The sequence below is a fragment of the Zonotrichia leucophrys genome, chromosome 3, assembly GCF_028769735.1.
Source record: "Zonotrichia leucophrys gambelii isolate GWCS_2022_RI chromosome 3, RI_Zleu_2.0, whole genome shotgun sequence".
NCBI lineage: Eukaryota > Metazoa > Chordata > Aves > Passeriformes > Passerellidae > Zonotrichia > Zonotrichia leucophrys.
In genome coordinates, this window is record NC_088172.1 from 45,021,116 (window position 1) to 45,040,366 (window position 19,251).

The following is a 19,251-nucleotide window of genomic DNA, read 5'->3' on the forward strand; positions in this document are numbered from 1 at the left end:
CCATTCATGGATTTTTCTTGTCTCCAGATGAAGACCAAAGTGGTGATTCCAAGTGAAGGTTGAGACCATGTTTTTTCACTGTAGGATGGTTTGGATTGAGAGGGACATTAAAGATCATCCAATTCCCTCTGCTGTGAGCAAGGATGCTACCCACTAGTTCAGTTTGCCCAGCACCTGGTCCAACTTGGCCTTCAACACTTCGTGGGATGGAGCATCAAAAACTTCTCTGGGCAAGCTGGGCCAGTATCTCCCCACCCTCTCAGTAAAGAATTTCCTCCTAACACCTGAACTAAACCTACCTTCTTTCTGTTTTAAGGCCAATTACCCCTTGTTCTGTAACTCCATGCAGTTGTAGAAAATCTCCAGCTCTCTTATAGGCCCTTTTTAGGAACTGTGAGGCTGCCCTAGGGTTTCCCTGGAGCCTTCTTTTCTGCAGGCTGAACAACTTTCTCAGCCTGTCTTTATCAGAGAGGTGCTCCAGCTTCTGATCATCTTACAGATGTTAACTTTCTGTCCATCTTTAAGAAAGGCATGGGAAATGTTTTTATAGCCATGCTGAAAGCCTAACGAACCACCACCATTACAACAAAGGTGTTGCTTCTTTGCTACTTTTTAGTAGTGTTTGCTTCTTTGCTACTTTGCAGTAGTATTTCTTAATGCTACAGAGACTCTCCAAGCAGGGCTCACTCCTGAGATACCCTGGTTATTTAAATTTATCATGGTACATGGATGGTCTCCTGGGCCTTGCTTCTTTTCTGAATTCCCTCCTTGCACTTGCTCAGTTTTAATATGGGGTCTTTTGTTCTCCCATACAGGAGCAACTGCCTGTCTTTTCCAGCTGAGAAAGGGCAGGTATCTGGTTTGTTCTGCTGTCCTCAAAGCTCTTCTTTCAAGAGCATTTTTGGATCTTTTATTAAAGCGAATTTCTATTCTAAGGAATAGAAAAATCATCATAAGCATACTTACATTAGTAATATGCACACCTGGGCAAAATCAGAAAGCTTTTGTGCTTTTCATTCTTCCCTTAATGAATGAGAGAGCTGTGGGTTTGGGTTAGATTCCTCCAAGGTTTGCAGTTTCTTACATTGTTGTTCCCAGGTTAACTTGCTCCACTGGGATTTCCCCTTCCCTCTGCCCTCACACGTGTGGGGAGGAAAGGTGAAAGATAACTTTGACAACCTTTGGGAGCCCTGGAGAGTGCAGGATGAAGCATTCTGCTAGTCAGTCTCTAACTAGTCAGTCGGTGTAACTCTGGCATGCCTCTTTGCCAGAGAGTGACCCAGTTCAATGGGCAGCCATTCCAGGTGTACCAGCCCTGGTTTTGTCCAGGCATGGGACTGAGCTTTACCTCTGCTCTGGGTTTCAGCTCATTGCGGATTTCAGAACACCAGAACAGAGAGCAGATAACCTCCATGCTTGCGGGTGACGTGCACTAGGATTGATGAGTAGTAGCAGGTAGAGGCATGATTTAATGCAATGCACTTTTTCTAAATGCAATGCTGAGATAAAATTGTTTCCTTTTTTAATTCGCTCAGTGAAGTAACAGAAGATGAAAAGACAAAAAGGGAGAGCTCTCGCATGTTGATAATTGTTCACTTCTTGCAAAGGAGAATTTCAATATTAGTTTGTCTTTCTATAAGTAATTTTCTGAAACCCTGTTCCTGTGTGGTGAGAACAAGAAAATCTGAATGTTTCTGTTGATATCAGATCCATGTGAGCAGGTAATGTCTAGTTCTGTGGAAGAAAAAAGGCGTAGAATTGTCACCATGTCATCAAATGAGAAAGCAAATTAAGAGGCATTTAAGAAATAGGTTTAGTGGTGTTTTAGGTGCATTCTGAAGAATATTTTTCTAGTTTATTCTCAGAGTTTTTTTAGAAGAGTTGTAGATGTGACTGTGGAGTCAAAAAGAAGTTTCAACGGGAAACAGACAAAATGGTGTGGGGTTTTGCTCCAGGCAGCCAGGGACAGTTTTGCCAGTTAAAGTTTTGGGTCGTTTCTGGGGCTAAAGCCACTCTGGTCTCTTCCCACACAGGTGGTGCTGGCTGTGACCCTCGCTGGTGTGTAGCTGCACCATTCCACAGTGCTCCTGGGGACATGGATGTGTGTAAGTGTGCTCCTGACAGTGGTCCTCAGAGTTATGAATGAAGCTGCAGTCTTGGCCTGTAGCTAAAGTTGTAAAAACTAGATGACCTTTGAGAATTAAAGTTGATGCTGTGTTTAAATATGCTTTGTAAAGCATTCAGAAGACTTGCTTTTGGAGCAGAAAGGTGCTTTGATGGTGCTGGTGGTGGTTGGATGCAGTTCTGTACACTTAAATTCTCTTCCAGCTTCTTGCTTGTGAGTGCCTTTCACCTGAAGGATGAGGGACTGACAGGTACTTCGAAGGTCCTGAGACTTCGCTTCTTTTTGTGTCTATTTTTTGTGCTGACAGTGTAGTAACTAATGCAAAACTCATTGAGACCAAATTGTTGTCAAAACTAGAAGAGGTGGTGTCTGCTACAGCCTGCAGTGTTTGTGCCTTAGTCACTCTCTCTGAATGTTGTGTGGAGCAGGTGTCACTGTGTCATTGTCATGATCGCATCCACAGGCATGGTGCTTGTGAAAGGAGAACAAAGACCCAGAGGACATGTGCAGGGGAGCATCCTCACAAACCCAAGCTAGTGCCACAATAGAAAAGACTCTGGTTCAACCTTTGTTAATAGTAAATAGCCTTTAGATGATCTTAATGGCAGATCAAATGTATTATTTTGAATGCCTTCTGGATCCTTTTGAGGACAGTGATACATGCACTGATAAAGGCTAGTGAAGCCTTTTCCTCCTGAGGAGAGGAGTGATGACTCTTGCGTGATTTTACAGATGGTTGTCAGAGAAGATGGGGGACCAACTGAGTGAGACAGGCATTCAGGAATTAGCTTATTGCAAGTTTGTTGGGAAATGAATTTAAGAGGGAGTAAAAGTGAAACACCCTATGGAGTATGTTTTGTGAAGTGATGAACAACAGGCAAGAAGTTTTGTGAAAATGTTCTGTGGAGGAGGTGACACACACAAAACAGAAGATGTTTTTACTCTTTGGTAGTGACACACCCTAAGTAGTTGCTGATCTAATTACTGTAAGTTCTAGCTGTTTATTCTTGCTTGTCTTGCAGCACCCCTGGGGATCTGTATCATTTGAGAGCAAGGAGGGAGGAGGAATGAACTGAAAAAAGAGAATGTATTTTTCACAGGATTTTTTTTAAGAATTTTGATGGAGAATGCCGGGATATCGCTGGCACAAATTAGGGATCCAGACTGATGAAGTTAATATGAAAAACAGAAATGCCTTAAAGGCAGGTGCAAAATGTATAGTGAAAGTTTGAACTGGCTTTGGTTTGCACTTCTTGAATCATGTCTACTTTGATTTCATTTGGTTAGTACCTGTCATTGTGGAGTTCTGAATCATGGTGATTCCTTCAAGTATTTTCCACAAACTAGTAGTGGTTTTTTAAAGAAAATAAATTGATAATGACACACTTTCTAAATGTACAAGAAAAGTAATTCTTCACTGCTTTGTAACTTACCAGTGAAAGTGGAAGAAATGTTTCTAGTGAACTAGAAAGGAATAGGATTTTGCTTATAAGTAAAGGGAATTTTAATCCAGCTGTTTCTTTACCTAGAGTATGAAAGTCCTCTAGACTATAATGTCCCTTCCCTTGCATCTGCACATCTCCAGAATATTTTTTTTAATGCATAACTTCCTTGGTAATTTACAGGGAACAATGTGGCACACTGGTAGAAGGTAAATTTCTCTACAGAAGTGTGTATTTGGCATGGCCGCGTTCACTTTCAGCTTTAAGAACTAAGAGCAAATGTGCATCTCTGAACTAAGAGAGAAGTTTCAGTTAGAAAATGCTGGTTTGTAGATATGTGTTATAAAATAGAATGGCCCCTTACTTAAGGAATATAGCTGCAATACAGCAGCACAAGTACAGCCTGCAAATGTCACATTACATCCAACCTGGGGCTGGCCAAATTACAGGTATAAATCTGGTCTAGTTTGAACTTTGCTTTCTGTGCAAAATCTGAAACAAAGATTTCCTTTGAAAGAAGACTCAGGGTGTGGAAATGATTTTCTGACTTAAAGTATCTTGCCTTCTGTTTTCTGTTGGTGGTATCACTGCTTTCTTGGGCAGTAAGTAAATCAGTGTAGAGTCCATGTATGTGTCCTGTCTCTGTTCCCCCCACTCTTTCTCCTCCCTACCACCTGCCAATAAAAACACTTTTAAAATGAAATGTCAGGAATTGGCAGGAGGAGGCACATACTGTTCTCCTGATAATTTAAATGTTGCCTTTCTGTAGGATGAAAGGAGCTGGAGCCTGCTTTCTCCTTCTGAATTGTAAGCAGAGTATCCCCTCCTGAGATGCTTTACAGAAGTGAAGCACAACTGAGTAAAAGAGCTGGATGCTGCCTGACATTTAACACTGCTGCAGCTCAGCTGCTCTTAGACATATGAGTCCTTCCTCATGCTGTGAAAGTACACCATGCTGTTCTGTATACTGAGGGTTCTAAAGTTCTTAATGCACAGTGGTTTTCTTAAAACTTGGGGGTTTGACATTGTGAGTAGCTGATATTGAAGGGATAAGATTCCGCAAAACAAAAAGAAAACGAAGGAAAATAATAAAACTAGTTATTTGTACCAGTGTCATAACAGATTGTTTTACTTTGTTTTTCCTTTCTCATTCTGTAGCATGTCCTGAGTTCATGGCAGCAGGTAGCCTGACAGGCTACCTCTAAAGCTATACTTTCATCAATTGCTGATGTTCATGCACAAAGATGGACTGTTTTGGTAGGACAAGGCTCCATTGAAGTTACTGCTAATAAGCAAGCGAGCTCTGTTCACTTCAATCCCATTCAAAATACAGGAAAAGGCTCAGTCTTTGCCAAACTTGAAAAGCTGAAACTATTACAGAGGTTAAAATTATGTATTTCAAGTGGGTGTAAAACATATTTTCAAAATAAACACTGAAACCACACCTTGCTCTTACCACATATATTAATCATATTCTGTGTGGGCATGAAGTACAGAAAATGTTGAGCTTTGTATTCCTTGGTTTTATAAATGCAGGTTTGTTCTAACTAGCATTTAATATAAGCAATGCCTTAGTACTGTCAGATACAATGCATCTTCTCATTATGTAGTGCTGCTTCATTGTAGCTTAGTTTACTCCTGGCAAAAAGATATGGCTCTTTTAATACCTCCCTAATGCGTAACTTTTTTTTTTTTTTAATGATATAGTCATAGGTGGGATTAATTTTACTCTTCGATTCTAGTGTACCTATACTTGCGTAAACAAAAGCTGATGCTAATCCGAGTGCAATAGCTTATTGTGTTTCTGTAACAAATTGTTCTCTTAGTTGAGCATGCTTGTGTTCTGTGGTGCTGTACTGATTGTTGTCTGCTTTTTAAGTACATACTTGGTTTCAATTTTACTTGCTGCTGCTGGTGAGTCAGTGTCTTTCAGGTACAAAATGCTGGCATTCCCCAGCATGTAGTATGTGAGGTTTGGGGGATTTTTTTGTTGTTTTTTTTTTATGTCTTGGAGTACATGCTCCTCCTGTACCCGTCTGTGTAAAAGCCAAACTGAGCCTGGCATTGTTTGCAAGTGGCAGAGCTCTGCGCACCTTCTAGAGCTGGAAATTAAATGTGAGGAATTTCCCTCCTAAGAATGGATGTATTACTGCGGAGCTGCCTCTTCTCCGTACTGCAGACAGATTTGCCTCCATCCTGACCTGCCTGTGCCATGAGCCAAGGCTTCTCAGGGCACCAAAGCTTGCTGAGGTGTTCTCCACTTTGGTCTGAGAGTCACTGCCACCATCCACACCCTGCATTTCTGTCTCTAACATGTACCTAATCTCTTTGCTCTCCTAAGTTTTAGCTACGTTGCTGAGAGAACAGAGGTGGTACAGTAGGATTTTTTTTTTTAATCAGTATAAACCTTGCATTTGATACCATGTTGTAATGACTCTTCTAATCCTCTGATTCCTGACTGAGCTATCATTCAGTAGAGTTCGTGTGGCGCAGTTGCTGAAGCAACAATGACAGGGTTGTGTTGTGTTGCTTTTTAGGGTTTTGACCTCCTTTTTTAGTTTAAATACTGCATTAGTGGAGTCCTTGTGTCTTCTGGTACCACTATGCAGCAATGAGATCTGCATCCAGATCTGAGGCGTTTCTCTCTTATTTACTGTGTTGTTCAGCAGGTTTCTCTATTTGAGGATGTTAAAGAATAAGCAGTGTGGGGAAATCAAACTTGCCAACCTTCAAATAGTAATTCCTGGAAAGAGATGCTGGTTGCACCCTTTGTCCCTTCGTGGAGATACTCTATAAGGAAGGAATTGAATTGGTGTCAGATGCACTTTTGCAGTGAAAACTCACTCATTCAAGATCACTTGGGGCAGACACAAACATGCTCTAGCTGGGTCATTGCAGACTCTCAGGATCCAGCAGGGTTTATTAACTTGGGCTCACTGCCAAGCAAATGCAACTGTGGTGCTCCCAGAGCAAGTAAGATCTGCTGTTTTGGCATGGAGTCCGAGCAGTCAAAGCCTGCCAAGCATGAAGGGTGCAGAGCTGGGTCCAGCGTGGTTCTTGGATCCAGGAACTCTAGAAACACGTTGTGGATTTCTGACCATATGGATCAGCTTGGGACCATCAGGACTCATTAGACCAGCAACAGTTTCTGCCCTGTTAACCTCAAACTTGTTTGTTTGTCCGATTTTAGTTTGGTTTTTATTAAGGTTTTTTAAAGTTGTTAGGGTGCATGTTTTTTAAAACCTTCAACTCATGAAACTTTCTGCATGTGCAGTATGGCATGTAAGGAGCTTCTTGAAAGCAGACTGCAGATGCACTGAGTGTACTGAACAGGAACCAGCTCAAGGTTCTGGAGTCAGAGCTGCTGATCTTAAATTGACTTTTAATTTTCCCTGTGTTGTGATTCCCAGGTCTTTTTGCAGTGAATCAGTGTGCCAATGTTTCCATTGTCTGCTTTCTCACAGCCTTTGTGAGCCACGACTGGTGCACTCACCATTACACCCAAAGTATGAAGTGGACATGGTTAGTTAGGACTTGTGTTTGGTTTTGTGGTGTATGTAGCCGTGGTACATACACTGAGAGAGTATGTTTAATAATTGCACTTGTCAGGGCAATTAGCTTTTCTGTTTGGATTTGAAAATGCTCTCTGGAAAAATTGCAGTGTGCTCGGTGTAACTCCATCAAACACAAATGAAATGATCTGAAGATATGTTGCTGAATAGTCTCTGAATTGTTACAGTATTTGAAGTTAATTTTCCTCACAAAATTCTCCAATGCTCACTTAACTTTTCCAGGCAAAAGGTCATACAGCTCTTTTTTTTTTGTTCCTATGTAGGTGCAGCTGGGACAAGCGGATATAAAATGCCCCATCACAGAGTGCAGCGAACACCTGGATGAAACAACTGTGCTCTATAACCTGCCCCATGACGACATCATCAAGTATAAATACTTCCTGGAACTCAGCCGCATTGACTCCAGCACCAAGCCATGCCCTCAGTGCAAGCACTTTACAACCTTCCGGAGGAGAGGCCACATTCCTACCCCTGCCAAATTGGAGAACAAATACAAAGTGAGCATGCTTGCCGGGGCTGTGGGTTAGATGGCACTGCAAAAGTAGGACAGCATTTGGTGAGCATTAAATGAACTTTTTTGTTTTCACTGGAGCTGTGTGCAAGCTGTGATTAGGAATTTGAACCCATAATAGTACATCACTGATTAAGTATTAATTGACTTTTAACAGTTCAAGCAGCTGAACTCTTCAGCCTGTATTTTTTTTTGGTAAGTGGCATAATTTTGTCCTGATATACATTTTAATTTAAGGGGTGTTTTCTTTCTGACATGCAAACAATGGTGACAGTCAGAAGAGGCTGGGAATGGGGAGTTACCACTACAACTGATAATTTTAGACACACAACTTATAAGTTTTCCCTGAAACTCTTGGTGAGTGAATTCTGGGCATCTATGATGTTAGGCTGTTGGCTTTGCTTCTTCCTTAGTAACAGAGCTGTTGTCTGTCCTGCTTGTTGGTTCTGATTTCTTCACTCCCTTACCAGAGACTATACATTACTGTAGTCTCATCATTCACAATGCAGAATTTGGAGAAATAGAGGGGGCGAGAAAAGCTATTTCTGCAGCATTTCTTTTCATAGAAGAGTTGCTTATACTGTGACTTTAATCAAAGATGAAAAGCAAGAATTTGGAATAAGCTTTGAGCTGCTTAAAGTCCATCTGAGTTCCAGAAGGCAACCGTGGTCTGCAGCACCATGTTCTGTGATAGTTTTCTATCCGGTTATTAGATTTGTTGTGGTTAATTTCATGATTGAGCTGGCCTTTCCTGGACAAACCAGTTCTCCTCAGTAGGAATTTAGATGACTGTTTAGATAGCCCTAATTACACAGCATAAGATTTAGCCCAGTATGAAGATTAAAAGGTGGAAGGTTGTGTATTCATTGGAGTTGAAAAGTTGGTAAAGCTAATTCTAAGTTATGAGCTACTTGTTTATATCTGTGTATGGCATGAATTGCATGCCATGCTCTGTTGGACTCTGTTTTCAAATTTTTGTCATCTTACATTGAGGTGAAAAAAATCTGAAACTGCAAGTAAAATTCCTTCTTCCCGAAGCTATTCTCCTTCACCCATCTGCTTCATCATCAGCACCCATCAGATGTAACCCAGGGTAGATCAGAGCTTGTAATGCTTTGGCAGGCTCCTCTCAAGGTATCAGAGGCTGTTAGTGTCCCACAAGTGTGGGTCATTGGTGGTGCAGCTGTTGTATCACAGGCCTGCCAGATCTGAGAACATTCCTCAGGGCACGTCCAGTGCTCTTTTATGAGTTAAAATGCTACAGTTAAAATGTTCCCAACTGCCCTACAAACCACAATGGGAAAGAATGGGAGACTCTGTGATGCATAGTGCAAGCCAGGAGCAGTTCACTGGTCATGCGGTGATTCAGTGTGTATACCTGTGATCTGCAGAGCTGAAATCTCCTGGCAACAGACTCAGGCAAAATGTGTCCTTTGAGCTGAGCCCAGGTGTTGTGTGCAAGAATGTCTGGTTGATGCTAGTCAGAAATATAATTAGGAAAATGCTGGCAAGCAGTATGGATGATCGTGATCCACTGAGCTTCAGCATGCTCTTTGAACCTCAGCTGTTTTCTAATGTAGGTACAGTTTTAGTGATTTGTTTTAAGCTGAGCACAAGAAGTTTTGTTGCAGGGAGAAGGTTTAAAAACTATGATGACTGTAGAGACTGTTGCAGGGAGAAGGTTTAAATGACTGTATATGACATGGAGTGTATGTGAGTAATTTACATACACACATAGCTGTGGGCCAATATTACCTGTTTTCTTGGGTTCTCAAGTGATTACATGTACACATTGTGCCTTGTATTTTAGGCTGTTGGGAGGCAAAGACACATTTTCTTTTGTGTATAGCATAGGAGACATCTGACTGGAGGCTTTTGAGGCTGCCCTGTTCATATGCAAGTAATATAAACATCAGTTGCACCAGATAAATTCTGCAGCAGCACTGCAAGTGTTGGCTTCAAGAGAACTGACTCGTGTGGGGAACAAGCCTACTGGTAGGGTCATAGCGCAGCCACTACACTCGCTCTTTTATACACTGCAAAGGGAAAGCACTCTAAAATCCAAGACTTTATTTGAACTGATGCTTTAAAAATGTTAATGCCATTTCTAAAATTTTATACAGTGTTTAAAATTTTAAGTAACATGGAAATTTAAAGAGGCAGAAAAGTTGAATTTTTTTTTTTCTTATTACTGATTTGTGTCAGCTAAGCTGATCTAGGTCCAGCAGTTCAATTGGCTGGGACTCAAGTCTTGGTGTACTAAGCCTTGGAAGTTAACATGTATGTTAACTTCATACAGGAAGGAAGGAGGAGACGAAAAGGAGAGCTTTCTTATCCAAACCTTTCTCCTACTATTAGTGCCACTTAGGGCCGCACAGAACAGCAAGAGAACTATTGAATTTTCTATATAAAATATTTTTATCATAAATGGATCCAGTATTAACTCTGAAAATTTCCTTGCTCCCTCTCATATGTTCTGAATTGAGTGTAAGGTGGTTGCAGACAAGACCCTAACAAACCTTTGTTCAGAGCTGTTATGCAAAAGAGCAATGGAAATGGGCAAAAATTAAAAAATTGCTGCTTTACCTGTTCCATTGGGCATGGAACAGGTAAAGGTTTCACAAGAGTGAGTAAGAAGACTTGTTCTGTGAGGAAGCTCTGGCTCTTGCTTGTTAGAGTTAGTTTTTTGACTTGCCACGGAGAAGCAATTCTCTCTGCTCTGTGAGATTCATCATGAGGTTTTCTTGTTCACTTCTGTCAAGAGATACACATCACATAAAAGGAGGACTTGAGTGCTTGGGTTTGCAAATGTAAATATTTTTTCAATGCGGTTGTTACACAAACTGTCTTTTTTTTAACTACTAAAGAGTTTCTGAAACTTGTTCTAGAAATAGCAGGAATTTGTTCAGATGCTTTGATCTGTTAGCTCCCTGCTTTTGAATCAGATTTTGTCTTTAAGTGGCAGATATCTTCATGGCTATACATCACATCAGTCTGCCTTGAGCCTCAGCTGCTGCAGGTGTGGTGATTTTGCTGTGCTCTCCCTCTTTCTCTCAGCAGTTCATTCCTGCTTTTGCTTATGGTGATGTTTTAGTGTCACACTGGGAGCTGGATCAAAGATGAGCCCTAATGGGGTACAAAATTTGTTTGTTTTGTTGTTAATTATTTTCAGCTGTTTCAAGAGAGGGGATGGGTTGATGATGAGGAGAAGGAAGATGTTTTGGCTGGAGCTCATATTTGTTTTCAAATAAAGTGACAGTGACTGCAGCTAGAGACTGTAATTCATGTAATCAGTTAATTGCATGATTAATTTGGCCATCCTGTTATATAACTACTGTTCCATCAAGCAGCAGAAAATCCCACTAAGCTTTTTGTACCTTCAGGTTATAGGGATACTTTTATGAGCAGTCAGTTTTGCTGTCATCAGGTCAGTTCTGTTTTGTGTTGAAATTATGTATCAGTTTTGAAAAGTCTTTTCCTGTGAGGCGAGTAAACTGTTAGATAAAGTAGCTTGCAGTAAAGAGGCTTGCTAAGAAAATGGAAGATGTTAGCCTCAAAGATAAGTGTTTCAGAAAGCTAAGAACCAAGAGAGTTAGAACACAAAATTGTGTAATCTTTTCTATTTCAAGGGAGGCTGATCTCCAGGTGGCATAGAAGTTTTGTGTATATATCCATTCTCTCAATTTTAATCAACAGAAATAGAAATCATAAAATAAGTGGGAAAATGTTTGTGTGAGAAAAAACATATTTGAGAAAACACAAGGTTAATGTTTTGTTTTGCAGATATAGTTTGTCTGTATTGCTGGACTATAATATATTTTACTGGTTTAAAATCATATGTAGATAGCTTTTCTGTGTCCTTGCTATGGTGATTTCATGTGTAAGTACTGAAGCATGAATCAAATAACATTTGACTTTCTTTCAGGAAAGCAGAGAAAAAGTGGAATAAGAACGTGAAAGACTGCTTTAATTGCACTGTTCTGATTGTTTCTTAAGCGCAGGGGGGCATCACGTTGCATCCAAGTTTGAATGGTTTCAGGGTGGTTTTGTTTGGTTTTTTTTTTGCAGCTACTAGTTCCAAGAAAAATAAGATTCATAAGTACTTAAGGTACGTAGTTTTCTCTGTGCTTCAGTTATGCTCAGGAAGCATTGAACCCACAGAGAAGTGAAATAGCCCATTCAAAATATAAAAACTATTTACAGCTTCAGTTTTGAGGAAGGTGCTGTCAGGGTGACAGGTGGAAGAGGAAACTGGTAATGAAACATAGAGTTCTTACTAGTTCAGTTAGGGCCATTTGTGGTAAGAAATGTTATTTTGAGTTCCTGTGGTTACAGCCTCATCCTGTATTTCAGTACTTTCTGATTAATGTATTTGGAAACACCTGATGTCAGTGTGCGTGTGTAAGTTTAAATACATATCCTGGTGGCTGCTGCGTTGCTTTTGCTTATACACATGCTATAATAGAAAGATAGAGTATGCAATTAATTAGTCACATATTCATCAAAAAGCAAACAAAAAAAAAAAAAAAACAACCCACAGAACTTGTGGTTCAAATTATGTTGCTTTTTTTTTTACGGAAGCAGCTTTAACTTCCTGACCTTGTTGATTTGGGTTTGTACTTGTTAACAACTATGTTATCTCTCAAATGTCTGAACACTGCAACTGATAAAAGTTTTCAGGTTTTAGAACATTGACTTGTGGCTACAAGCTCCATCTTTGGCTGAGGCATAACAAATACTGAGCCCTTCAATATGATGCTTGCTATAATCTGTCTTCCCAGCAGTAGGACGCTGACTTGTGTTGTTGAAAGACATAAATTCAATGCAGGGAGGGAGTGGGGGACAAAAAGGAAAAAAGAAAGAGAGATAGGGGTTAGGTAGGATAGGTTAGATTACTTTCTTGTGCATATTAGATTTTAATGTGTTGTGTAAACATTTAGCAGTGCTCTGTGTTAGTTTGGTTTGTAGAAATATAAATGTATGATTCTTTAGGTTCCTCAGAGCAGCAAATTTCCTTTTTGCTATGCTGGTTTATTAGGAGAATTCATATGGGAAGCTGAGATGCAAGTTCATGTATTTTTGTTGATTCAGCATATTGGCCACTGGTTCATTAGATTTTGAGAATTTGTGCTTTTTGTTGCTTTTGTTTAATACTTCATAATGGCCTTGGATGAGTTTTCAGGTAAAAACTAACAATGTTTGTAATCCACATGTTTCAGTCCTAATGTGTTGTTTCTCTTTAAACAAGATGTAGTGATTGCATGTGTAAACAATTTTGGCTATCCGCAGCAAAATATGTAAGGGTGATCAGAGCACCTACTTTGGACTCTTAATTGTAGTCAAGGAAGCATAACACCAGTTGTCAGGACTCAACAGGAGGGCACAGCAGCTGGTGGGAGTGAGAACTTGAGAAATATGTTTTGAGGACATGTGACTGCACTCTGGGATGAAGTTTCCTGAGAAGCACCCCCATCCATACATGGTCAGCACAAATGTTTCTGTGGTTTGGTGGTGAACCAAGTCTGGACACAGATATAACCAAAACTGCTTGGTTTGGCTGGTCTGGTTGAATTCCTCAGTCCCATTCATCAGCTGGGTACAAAACCAGGGCAGTGCCAAACGTGGACTGCAGCTGGAGGTGGTGGACAGGGCTCAGCAGTCGCTTGAGCCTGAGATGTTTTGCTGCTGAACAAAGTGAACATGTTGCAGGAGCCTGGATGTGCCTGAGTCTTAAGGTGTCTTCTGGTTCGTGCTGTCCTTAGTCTGATCCAGGTTGGAGGCCTGTCTTTTGTCATATCAGCAGCTGCAATGTGCCTCTGTTTATTACTCCTGCAAACACAGCAGCTGCCTTGGCTTTTCGTGAAAAAATAATAAGGCTGTGGAAGAAGACGTGATGACGATGGTACCTGTTTGACACAATGATTTAAAACTGAGGGAGCGGAAAGAATAGATCCTTTCTTAGTTTGAGTATGGCTTGTGGGTTCTGCCATTAGGTGTGGTCTGTAGTAAGTGGGCTGTTTGGCACAGGCTCAGCTTGCCTTGACGCAATCAAGAGCAAAAGGAGGTGCCTGACTTCCCGTTGGTAGTTGTGGCTCTTGGATGAGAGCCTCGCTCATGACTCCTTTTCCCAGGACCATTTCTAATAAAAGCTTCAGAACCCATATGAAGCCAAGCTCTGTAGCACCTCTTCAGAAAACCAAGTGCTTTCTGTGATAGCTTTGGCAGTGCAGTCTGTTCCTAGAGAAGGACAGATCCACTGCACTGAAAACTGTCAAGCTAATTTCCAGGTGTTCTCACAAATGTATTGGAGGCAATTGAGTAAGGTTTCTGGATTCTGCCCTTTGTCTGTTGATCTATGCAATCACTTTAGGAAGTAGTGCCTGTGATTAAGCCAAGCTGCTTGCACTTCATTCGATTGAGGCCTTTCCCAGCTTTAGCAATTACTTTTGTGTTTTCTCTTTTTTGAAAAGGAAAAGAACAAGCTAGCTTCCACAATTTCTTGTCTTTTTAAAACAGAGCCTCCAAAAGATGTTAGGTCTTTGCTGGACAGCTGCTCTTGTAATTGAGGAGCAGTGGTTTTAAAACAGGCTTTCTAGTTGTATCAGCACCCAGCTTGCAAACATGTGGTGTTTTCTCATTTATACAGATCCAGTGTCCATCTTGCCAATTTGTCTGGTGTTTCAAGTGCCACTCTCCCTGGCATGAAGGCGTTAACTGCAAAGAATACAAGAAAGGAGACAAGCTGTTACGTCACTGGGCCAACGAAATCGAACACGGGCAGAGGAATGCCCAGAAGTGTCCAAAATGCAAGGTGAGCTGCTCTCCTTTGGCTTGCAGGTAGTGGCTTCAAACTGTTCAAATATACATTTAAAATAAATACTTGCAGTTTCTGCTCAGCATTGGAAATGAAATTTACACTTGCTTATGACCCATTGAGAAAAACAGGTCAGATTATTTTGCTGGTTCCTGCACTGATTCTGCAGAGTGTCTGCATGTAAAGAAACATTATGGAAATTATTAAGAGGGGGTTTTGATGAATTGTAGAAATCTTTGGGTCAATTAATTACAAAATAAATTAATCCTAAAATAAAGCTTTAAAGAAATGGAAAGCTTTAGGGAAATTCAGTGCCTTTGTCAGGTTTTCCAGAGAGTCTGAGTGTATTCAGTGTCTGAGTATGGCTGGAAATACTCTGTCAATAAGTTAACTAAAAGAAACTAAGACTTGGCAAAACTGTAAGTTTTGTAGGATCAAATGTTACTACTTCGCAAGCTTCACAGGCCACACTTCAAGTGCTGTGTCCAGTTCTGGGTCCTTCACTTCAAAAAGGGCATTGGAGATTCTGGAGTGAGTCCAGAGAAGGGCAACAGAGCTGGTGAAGGGTCTGGAGCACAAGTCCTGTGAGGTGAGGTCCCCCTGAGCCTCTTTTTTAACCTCATCATTCTCTACAACCACCTGAAAGGAGAGGGTAGGGAGGTGGGACTTGGCCTCTTCTCCCAGGCAGCCAGTGACAGGACAGGAGGGCATAGCATCAAACTGCAGGGGAGGCTCAGACTGCACATCAGGAGGAATTTCCTTGCAGGAGGAGTTGTTAAACATTGGAATGGGCTGTCAGGGAGATGATGGAGTCACTAGCCCTGGAGGTGTTCAAGAAATTACTGGATGTGACAGAGCCATGATCAGATGACAAGGTGGTGGTTGGAGGTTGGAGTTGATGATCTCAGAAGTGTTTCTCATTCCAATGTGGATGCTTCTCTTAAGTCTTTCTCATTATTAATTTTCAACACTGAAATGCTGTTGCACACCCTAAAAATGTCGTCGATCCCTTCAGAGATGAGAAGTATTTCCCACTACTCAGAGGAGATGCAACAGCCCTGCACGTGCCTGCCCCAGTTGCCCTTAATGAAGGCCACTCTTAAATTTGTTCAGTTTTTTTCACAGCTACCAACAGAGTAAGTCAAAGCTGGACTGTTTCATAGAAAATTAATATTGAATTTTTACTTATAAGATTTACTTATAAGCATACAAAGTATATGTAACACTTTGAGGCTTACACTGTGAAAATAAGAAAATCCTCATCAATTTACTAAGTATCATATTTTGGTCTTTAAGAAAGAAATGCCTGTGATGCTATAGCTTGAAATTGAAAGATTTCAAAACACTGAGCAAAATTGTAAAGCTCTGAAATCAGCAGCTGGTTGTTTACCCTTCCTCCTGCACACGTGTGACCTTTTAACCGTTTTTGCAGCTTGCTTTTCGGTAAGAGTTCATAGATTTGAGTGAGTTCCAAAAATGTTCACTTTCTGGGAAGTCTTAAAGTAAAATACTTCATTCCTTTCAGAGTGGGAAGAAGTGTCTGTTTTGATTTTAATTGTTTAACTTGTGTCAGATTTTATGACAATGGGAATGATGTAACTTAAGTAAATTGTCCAAAAGATTAAGAAAGTGGACCAAGCAAAAAAAAGTTAATGTGGAAAACCAGGAGTGGTAGCTGATAGCTGGAAAGAAAAAGGAACCAAAACTGCTAAGTCTAACATTCAGCATGAATAAGTTAAAATTTAAAATGTTGTGTTTAAATATTCAACTCTTTTCACCATCTTCAAAAGAAAAGGTTGGACACTTTAAACTTACATGGCTTGTTACTAATTCTGAAGCATGAAGTTGCATGAGTTTGGCTGCTAATTTAATAAATACTTGAGGTTTCTTTTCTTAATCAAAGGAAAATAAAACCTCCTACATGGTGGGAGGCAGTATGGAAACTTATGAAACTAGCACAGAAAAAGAACTTATGTTAAGTCCTTCCTGGTAATGTGGCACTGTAAGTGAATACTGAAGAAGGAATTCAACCTTTTATTAAACTGTGTTGCTACCTCACTTCTTGATACTTTCTTCTTCAGAAAAAACGTTCTTCCTCCCTACAATGTCCAGAATGTTTCTCAACATACTGTTTATCTTTAAATCAAATCTGTGACCTGCAAGTAATCAAAAGTAACACTTAGCTGGCAGTTAGTTCAAAAAATACATCTTTGGATAGTTTAAAAAATACACCTTAAGCAGTATTCTTCATCAAATCTTTAGCAAGTGTTTGGGCACATAGGGATAAGCATTCTGACAGTTAGCATTTGAAGTCAGGGGGATTACATCTAATACTTCTCTGCCTCTCTCTCCCATCCCTCCCTCCCTCCAAAACCTGTTTATAAAATCACATTGAATTAGATGAGAATCTTATTTCCAAATAAAATAAAGAGTGACAAAGAAAATAATTTGTAACACACTATTTGATTTATCTATGTTCTAGGTCCACAGAGGCCATGTTTCTGGTGAAAACATACTTTATTTTTAATCTCTTTCATATTGTGGTTGAAAATTTGCAGCAGCCAAAATTGGCAAACAGGTTGAGGGAAAGTCAATGTTAAATTGTGTCTAAGGATACTAGCATTTCATGTCTACACTAAAACTGAAATTAATGGAAATTTAAGGTAGAAACTTAAGTAGAGGTAGTTTCTTTACTCAAGTAATGTGTAAAATTACTGGTAGCTTCCAAAGTGTGTTACTGATGACAGTGTTAACTGTGACCATATTTTGCAGATAGCTTCTGGAGATAATTATTTATACCTCCAGATACATACACACACTGACTCCTTTTAGCTGTACCATGGAGAAATCAAATGCATTATCTTCTCTGGGCATGCAGGTGAGAAAATCAAAACACACTTGGGGGTATGTGCATACAGAGGCAGATCCTCAGGCAAATATGAGTATTTCAGTGGTTTGGGTAAGTGATTTGCAAGAACATAATCCTTTGTAATGTCAGTATAGCAGGGACTGTTAGATAAGCTTAAACTTGATTACTTTTTCCTGTAGTAGGATACAGCTTTTAGCACATCTAATAGGAATGGCTTATATTTACCTGGTCTCTCCAAGATGTGTTTACATAAGATAATAAAAATGTCACACACAGTCCAAATGTTTATTTGTAGATTGATGTTGTGACTGTGTGTCTGTATGGAAATATGGAAAAAATGCTACTTTTTTTAGCTGCATCTTAAATTTATTTTGACTTTTTTTTTTTTTATTACAGCCTTCTCCAAATTTACTATACGCTATTTTGAGAGTCAGTGTAGACCATTTTTCTCAATAAGATTTGTCCAAAAAGGGCCGGTCTTGTTCTAGAGTAAGTTGGCTAATAAGTGCACATTTGCTACGTTATTGGATGTTGTTTGCCAAAATTTATAATATTTTTTGTCTTTCTCCAGTACTGTTTTAAGGGGTTATTTTTTACCATTTCTTAGTACGTTTGCAACAAAATGTTTTTGTTTGCACAAGTGTTTTTACAGTACAGCAAACCAAGGAAATACTCCATGTTGGTGTTATCTTACCACAGATTTCAAAAGCAGCACTATCTGAGGAAACACCACATAGCAGCTCTGGCTTAGAAGGCTTTGAACAGCAGTGGAAATTTAAGAACAAGCATGTCAATGCAAATAAAGGAGTGCGTGCTTCTTATCTTTCTGACTCATATAAGCGTTTCCAAACAATTCAGGGCATAGTTTTTAGAAGCACTCTGCAAATTTATTCTCAACTTCTGGAGGGAGGAGAGTCCTTATTTGTATAGAAAGTGATAAAGCTGTGCAGGTTTTCTTCAGAGGTGGAGGAGACATGGCCACTCATCCTCAGAGCTCTTGGCAGTGATTTCCCTAGAAGATCTCTTTGAGAGGGCATGTAACATGCAGAGGGGGTAAAATGAGGGTCTGAAATAGCCACTGTGCTACTTCCAGTTCAGAGTCTTAAGTAGACAACTGATGTGTTTGCCCCTGGTGTGTAGTTTCCACCCCTGTTATTCTGGAAGCCATCCCTGGGTTTCTGAATGGCTCCCCTTCCCCTGTAAGGTGAGTGTACGTGTTTGGTTTTGAGCAGGCCGTGGGGGCAGGGTGAAGCCTGTAGCTTTGACTGAGGGCATGGAGGCAGAAGCTGGGCTTGCAGTGGCCAGGCTGCAGGGCAGCCTGCAGTCACACTGCACCAGGCCCTGCACGGCTGCAGCTTCCCACAGCCAGCGGCATTCCCAGCCCCACACGTTCCCCGGCTGCCTCCTGTGCCGTGGTGCTGCCAGTGGGGCAGGAGCACTCGGATACCCGAGCCATCGGCCATGGCTTTGCCAACCTATGGGTTTGTAATCCATCCCTGTCACTGGATTATCCAGAGGGTGCAGAGGCATGCCCGTGTGAACCGGAGGTGAAGTTGATCTGGTGGGATGTCATGTCTTAGGCTTGAAAGCAGCCTGACCAAATGATCCAGAGTTCACCTGGCATTGTCAGTCTGCAAGTATGTGATAGGGAGTTCAAGCTCTGCATCTGAGGTTCGTGGGGCTTTTTGCTTTGTTTTTTCTAATCAAGTCTTTACTCACTGTACTTGCCTACACCTTTTTTTGGCAATAAAAAGGTATAGGCAAGTACAGCTGGTTGTTCCAGATTAGCAGCATTTGAAGACAGTTGCATGTGCAGATGAGTATTGACTAAAATATTTTTATAGTTTGCTTTTTGAAGAAGCAAATATGAAGTACATGTAGTTGCAGTATTTGTCTGTGAGATAATAAATCCTTATCA

General features: G+C 40.5%; 1 protein-coding gene across 1 annotated transcript in view; it reads left to right on the top strand.

Annotated features, from left to right (window-relative positions):
• RNF217 (ring finger protein 217) overlaps positions 1-19,251 on the top strand; it is a 63,925-nt gene that overhangs the window by 24,170 nt on the left and 20,504 nt on the right. The window contains exons 2-3 of the mRNA XM_064707985.1: positions 7,403-7,636; positions 14,297-14,461. Of these exons, the coding sequence (XP_064564055.1) occupies positions 7,403-7,636; positions 14,297-14,461 (399 nt within the window). The remainder of the gene's footprint in view (positions 1-7,402; positions 7,637-14,296; positions 14,462-19,251) is intronic.